General features: G+C 33.3%; 1 protein-coding gene across 4 annotated transcripts; it reads right to left on the reverse strand.

Annotated features, from left to right (window-relative positions):
- Nucleotides 717–4,497, reverse strand: LOC109360771 (probable inorganic phosphate transporter 1-3). 4 transcript variants are annotated; one of them, XM_019605877.1, is made up of 3 exons: nucleotides 4,300–4,497; nucleotides 2,998–3,222; nucleotides 717–2,623 (listed from the first exon to the last, which is right to left on the reverse strand). In XM_019605877.1, exon 3 carries the CDS (start codon nucleotides 2,586–2,588, stop codon nucleotides 975–977), a length of 1,614 nt encoding a protein of 537 aa, XP_019461422.1. In that variant the 5' UTR covers nucleotides 2,589–2,623; nucleotides 2,998–3,222; nucleotides 4,300–4,497; the 3' UTR covers nucleotides 717–974. The 4 variants fall into 4 exon arrangements, with proteins under 4 accessions (XP_019461422.1, XP_019461421.1, XP_019461423.1 ...); XM_019605876.1 differs by having other exon boundaries at nucleotides 3,002–3,222; nucleotides 4,300–4,496; XM_019605878.1 differs by lacking the exon at nucleotides 2,998–3,222 and having other exon boundaries at nucleotides 717–2,625; nucleotides 4,316–4,497.

Consider the following 6,174-nt stretch of genomic DNA (forward strand, 5'->3'; position numbering starts at 1 on the left):
AATGGTGGTGATTATAGGAAATGCAGAGGTCGAGGTGGGTTAGGCGTGTGTGCATAGTTACTATGTGATACGGTACGAGTACATGGTTCATTGGTTACGAACCCACAATGTGACATGCGATATGATGAGTTCGGTATGTAGTACACAAGGTAAATAAGAGAATTATATAAATGACTGTAGGTCATATGGTCTGAAAAATAGAGGATGTTGGGGATGAGGGTCAGGTCATAGAGATTGTAGTAGTAGTAATATTGAAAAATGGAAGAGGAAAACCTAGTGGGATAGTTATAGGCTATGATTGAGAGACTCCACCTGAAGAAGGGGCACTAAAATTGGGTTGCAATGACATTATAGCTATTTTTTCCAACAACTCAGAAATAACACCATTTAGAGCTTCAGGTCTAGAGTTCATGAATTATTGTAGCTGATCATGGCAAGCATCAACTTGGGTTTGCATAACACTCATCTAATCATCTTGGCAAAGAAGAATGCAAATGAATACATAACAAACCCAATTTGGTTTCCCTTCAGAGTCCAGTGATGGTATGAAATGGCCAAAGCAAACATGAACACTGTCATGAAGAAAAATCCAATCAACTAGATTGCAAACCTTCCCATCCTATCAATGAGTGCCACTGTGAACAAGTAACCAGCCACAGTGCTGCAAAGTGCTATGGCTCTTCAAAGTCCTAGTGACAATATGTATACACAAGATATAATAATGTGGAAAGTTTCTTAATATTGAGAAGGCATCTATAAAGCAAAGAAACATAATGACAACATATTTAGAGGCCAGCTTCAATGAAAAACTAGGAAGAAATACATAAACACTGTAATTGACTAATTGCTACACACATAAAACCTAATATCTACATCATTTTTTGCATCTAGAAGTAGAAAACCAATACCAATTTTGTTAGAAAACAAAATAAAAATATCATAATTTGAAAAACTTTGTTGGACACAGACTTCTATTAAACTGGAACTGTCCTAGTAGACCCTGTCATTTCAATAGCCTCAGCATCATCTTCTTCATGCTCCCCACTCAACTCTTCTAGTGATTTCCCCTTTGATTCTGGCACTAACAAGGTGAGTAATATGCCAAAGAAGTTGATCACACCAAGCATAATGAGGGAGTTCTTAATCCCAATACCGGTTGGGTAACCAGCATCAGTCTTCTTGGGATCCTTACTTTGTGCAGCATATAAGAACCCGAATGCACCAACAATTGCTCCTGCCTTTCCCGCAGCAGCTGAGATTCCGTGACATGTAGACCTTAACCTTGCTGGGAAAATCTCGGCTGGCACAACAAATGTGGTAGCATTTGGACCGAAATTGGCGAAGAAGAAGGTGAGGGAATAAATCACAACAAATCCAATTCTGTTGTCTTTCTTAGTCCAGTGATCATAAGGTATAGCTAGAGCAAACATGAAGACAGTCATAAAGAAGAAACCCATCAATTGGATCGCGAAACGACCCATGTAATCAATGAAGGCCACTGTGAACCAATAACCTGGCACAGTACTGCATAGTGCTATAAGTGTTTGTGCTCTTGCAATCCTATAAACCTCATGGATTGCATTCATTTGTTTTGAAGGAGGGATCCACCCAATGGCACTGAAAATGTCCTTTTGGAAAAGGTTCTGACTGTAGAAAGCAATGTCCAATAAGAACCAAGTAGTTGTTGTTCCAACCAAGTGCAGGCCATGGCGTTTGGCAAATTCCTTGCTGAACAAGCCAAACTTTTGATTTTGATTCTCAGTAATTTGCTGCACCTTAACCTCTTCAGCTTCAATTTCAACTTGTAACACCTTAGACATATCTGAAGCAGCTTGTTTTGCATTCTTGGCAACAAGAGCTGTGTAACGAGCCGTCTCAGGCATTTTCATTCGCCAGTAGTATGTAAGACCAGCAGGCACTGCACCAAACATTAAAATGATACGCCAAACGTAATCAAAAGCAGGTAAAACTAATGATGCTTTTGCATCCTCTTCATAACTAGGAACCTTGTATTTGTGGTCAAATGCTGATGAAACAACCAAGGCAACTATTCCACCAGCCAAGATTCCAAATCCTTGCATAGCAAACACTGCAGCAATAAACGCTCCACGAGTCTTTTTGTTGGCATATTCGGACATGATTGTAGCTGAAAGAGGGTAGTCACCACCAATACCAAAACCAAGCCAGAACCTGAAGAAACAAAGTGTGGCAATAACACTCTTTGGGCTTGACCCCAAGGAAAGGCCTGAGGCAACAGAACACAGTACCATGATCATAAGGGTCATGCCATAAACCCTTTTTCTCCCCATCTTGTCACCAAGCCAACCAAAGAAAAGTTGGCCAGCTAAAGTGCCACATAGTGCAACACCAGTCACAGCAGCTTGCACATTAGGAGGAAGAACACCGGGTTTCGGATGGGTTATATCAGTGTAATATATCCTCCCCAACAACTTGGTAACTAAGGAAATACAGAACAGATCATAAGCATCAGTGAAGAAACCCATTCCAGCAATCACAATTGCAGTGAAATGGTACCATTGTGTCTTTGCAATATCAAGTGCATTAAGCACTCCTAATTCTCCAGCCATCACTATGTGTGCCCCAAGCAGTGATTACAATTTTCCTGCACAAGAAAAGAATATAAGTTTTCATGTACTCCAACTAGACCTATTGGCAAGCAATTCCATGTTCTTAAATCTTAATCTTCTCCCCTTTATTGTTATTGCTTGAACAATAAATTTATATAGAAAGGTAGAAGAGAATTGGTATTTTTATAACAAAGAAGGGAATTTACAAACAAGTTCCATGGTTGTTACTTGTTAGTAATTATCAAGAAAACATTTGATAAATTAAGGATGGTAGACTTTGGTAAGAAATTAACAAAAAGTTTGTATTAAAATAATACTGAAGCTGATGTTACAAACTAAGTTCAAAGTCAACATCTGCACAAAGTTGAAAATTCATAAATAAGAACCATTATCTCAATGATTAAAGGACTTACTCTTACTAACAAAGACTCTGTTACATCAGTTCTAGACAGTTTCTGACAAGGTTTCAACCACTTTTCAAAGTTCCCTATAATGTTGAATGAATAAAGAAAATTAATTATGCCAAGGCTTCAATGGTTGAACAAGTCAACTTGAGGATATACCATGATAATGAAAACTTGGTCTAGTGCTTTGTTGATAATTTGGTATTATAAAATGTTTTTGTGGACACCATCTGTCCATAATATATAAGAAAGAAAAAAATGTTATTTTTAAATTTATGCATATAGATAACAAGTCACGAATTCAATTTCTAAAAATAGCATGTCCACTTATAGAAATAAGACTGCATATATTTAACTATTTTCATATCTTATTAAGTGAGAGCTTCGTGCATTAAGTCGTTTTTTTTATATAGATAATAAGAAGAAAAGAGTTGGAAGATAGATACCATATTCAAAATTCTTGATGTTCAAATAAAATATTTCTCTTTCCTATTCTTAGGTGTCCCTACTGTACCAGAAGGAAACAAATGTAATAAAGAGAAAGTGATAGAATGGAAAAATAAGGATTGGTGGTTGGAGACCAATTGCAGAGTGGGAAACTGATGAATAATCTCTAGTAAGGTAATTAGGCACTGGAATATATTTTTCAGTATCACTATGAAAATGGAAAAATCAGAATTGGTAAGGAAGCATATGCAGTGGAAAATATTTATCATTCTAAATTATAGAAATAAAATAAATAAACTAGCCATAGGTAGAGAATTTGTGCCTATAGTATATTGATGAATTTCAATCTAGATTGAAAAAGTGGAGCAAGGAATGGTTGATAATGTTTCATGGAAAATCAAACACCCCAAAGATGCAAACAGTTTGAGAATTAACAAAAAAAATGGATAAGGCCAAAAGACATTTTCTTAAGTTTCAATATTTTAGAATGAGAGAGAAAGAAAAATATATGAAATAGTTTTTGTGGTATACTCCAACACATGCTAGAGATGATGAAAGTAGAAGTTTTTGAATAGTGGAAAGAAAGGTTATGGTTAGTATATTATAATCCAGAAAGTTGAGCATGCCTCCTTAGTGCTTAAAAAGTACAGAAACTCATGTATTACTAACAACTAAAAACTAAAAGAGGATTTTCCGGGAAAGGTAAGTATGAAAGTCATGAAATACATAAGTGAAATGACTCTAAAGTCATTTGTTTCCTTCATTCTTCTCCAAGACTTAATTCGCAAACAGAACACTTTAGTGTAAGGTCTCCCTCACCTCCCTACAAGATTATAGACAAAGAGAGAGAAAAAGCTCACCTGCTAGTGAAAAGCTTATAGGTTGAAGGAGTAGGGAGAAGCAGAAGTTGTGTTGAATATGAAGATGGATATGAGAGAAAGTGAGCACTTATATATACAAATCCATTCTAGCAAAAGTTCAAACAGCCAGAACTAAAGCATGTATCTTTGGTATATGCCCATTCCTAGAGTTTTTGGTTCACATTTTCAGGTCAACTCAACTCTTTCACAAGTTAGTTTCTTGCTTGCTCTGACTTTTTTTTTTGTATATGAAGTGAACAAATATCAAATGTCCTGAAAAATTATATTTTAATGTTTTTAATCAATCAAATTCTAACAGTTAATATAAAAATATTAATTTATATTTTTATAAATTTTCTTTCTAATTAAGTATCATTTTATAGATGATCTACATTCATTTCATGAAGCCTCTCTTTCTTTTTTTCATTGCTTTTGGCTTCTTGTTTTGTTCCTTCCTTGTTATTTTCACGTCACTATTAGTATACAGATACTGTAATGTACCAGGAAAAAGTATGCACACAGATTTTCTATGACATGATGCGACATTTTAGCAATAAATTCAAACAGCTAATAGTTATGGACGGAAATGAATCCCATAACTTCAGTTAGAAACTCAAGGGACTTTAGTATAAAACTACTAAATTCTAAAATAATTGTTTTTAGGAATTTAGTGATTTTGCACCAAAGTTACTTTAACGTGAAGTTATGTGTTACAATATTAATCCAAATATTAGATATATAAAAACAAGTTAAATGTATATGAAAAATCAACATTAATCTATCTATCTATCTATTAACAATATAATAAAAAAACTCTCTCATGACACATATCACTTTCTCATTCCCTCATGCCACATGTCACTTTCTCCTTACATTTTTTTCTTCATGTCACATGTCACTTTCTCCTCGTGCCACATGTCACTTTATCTTTACATTTTTTTTCTTCTTGCCACATGTTACTTCCTCCTCACATATTTTTCATCTTACTTTTATATATTATATATTTTATATGTTAATAATAATTTAATATTAATTAGTGATTAGTTCATGTTGTTACCCCACTAAAATTGAGTATTTATAACATCTATGTTTTGTTATGTTAAAAAGTAATAATCATTGAACATTAGATGAAATTGAAATCATTTTTCGCATTCAAATTATTTCTTTACATTAATCTATCTATATAATTTAATGTTTACCATTAATCTAAGAATAATTGTACTGTTTCACCTCATCAAAGTTTTTTGACATTTTTCGCACTGAATTTTAATATTACAGTTCAGATTCTTTGAATTTTAATTTTTCTCTATTAACAACATAATAAAAAAAAACCCTTTCATCCACATGTCAATTTCTCCTTACATTTTTTTCTTCATGTCACATGTCACCTCCTCCTCACATTTTTTCCTTCCTACTTTTTATATATTTTATATGTTAATAATAATTTAATACTAATTGTAGAAAATTCAAATTAAAAATTATCAATTTCTTTTTCTTATGTGCTTAAACATGCAAATACACAAGTAAGATGTATATTCTTAATAATATGAATGTATGAGTAATATGTGCGTTTTAACTATGCGAATACATGTGTAACATGTGTTTTCTTAGTAATGCGAATGTACGGGTAACATGTGTGTTTTTAGCCATGCGAATGCACGGGTCACATGTATTTAATTACTATCATTATATTATTTAATTAAAAGATAACAATGGTATATATATTCATGAAAAATATATGTATTTTAATTAGTAATATAACAAATCAATTATTAGACTCTTTTTATTATTTTGATTAAATTTATCAGGAAAAATATCTGACATATCCTAACTTAGTGTGTTTTTAATTTATGAGTTATTTTGATACAATGATTA

This window comes from Lupinus angustifolius, chromosome LG11 (genome assembly GCF_001865875.1).
Source record: "Lupinus angustifolius cultivar Tanjil chromosome LG11, LupAngTanjil_v1.0, whole genome shotgun sequence".
Lineage (NCBI taxonomy): Eukaryota > Viridiplantae > Streptophyta > Magnoliopsida > Fabales > Fabaceae > Lupinus > Lupinus angustifolius.

Bases quoted from the DNA above. Each gene is read 5' to 3' on its own strand.
- LOC109360771 (XM_019605878.1), bottom strand. From the start codon at position 2,588: ATGGCTGGAGAATTAGGAGTGCTTAATGCACTTGATATTGCAAAGACA.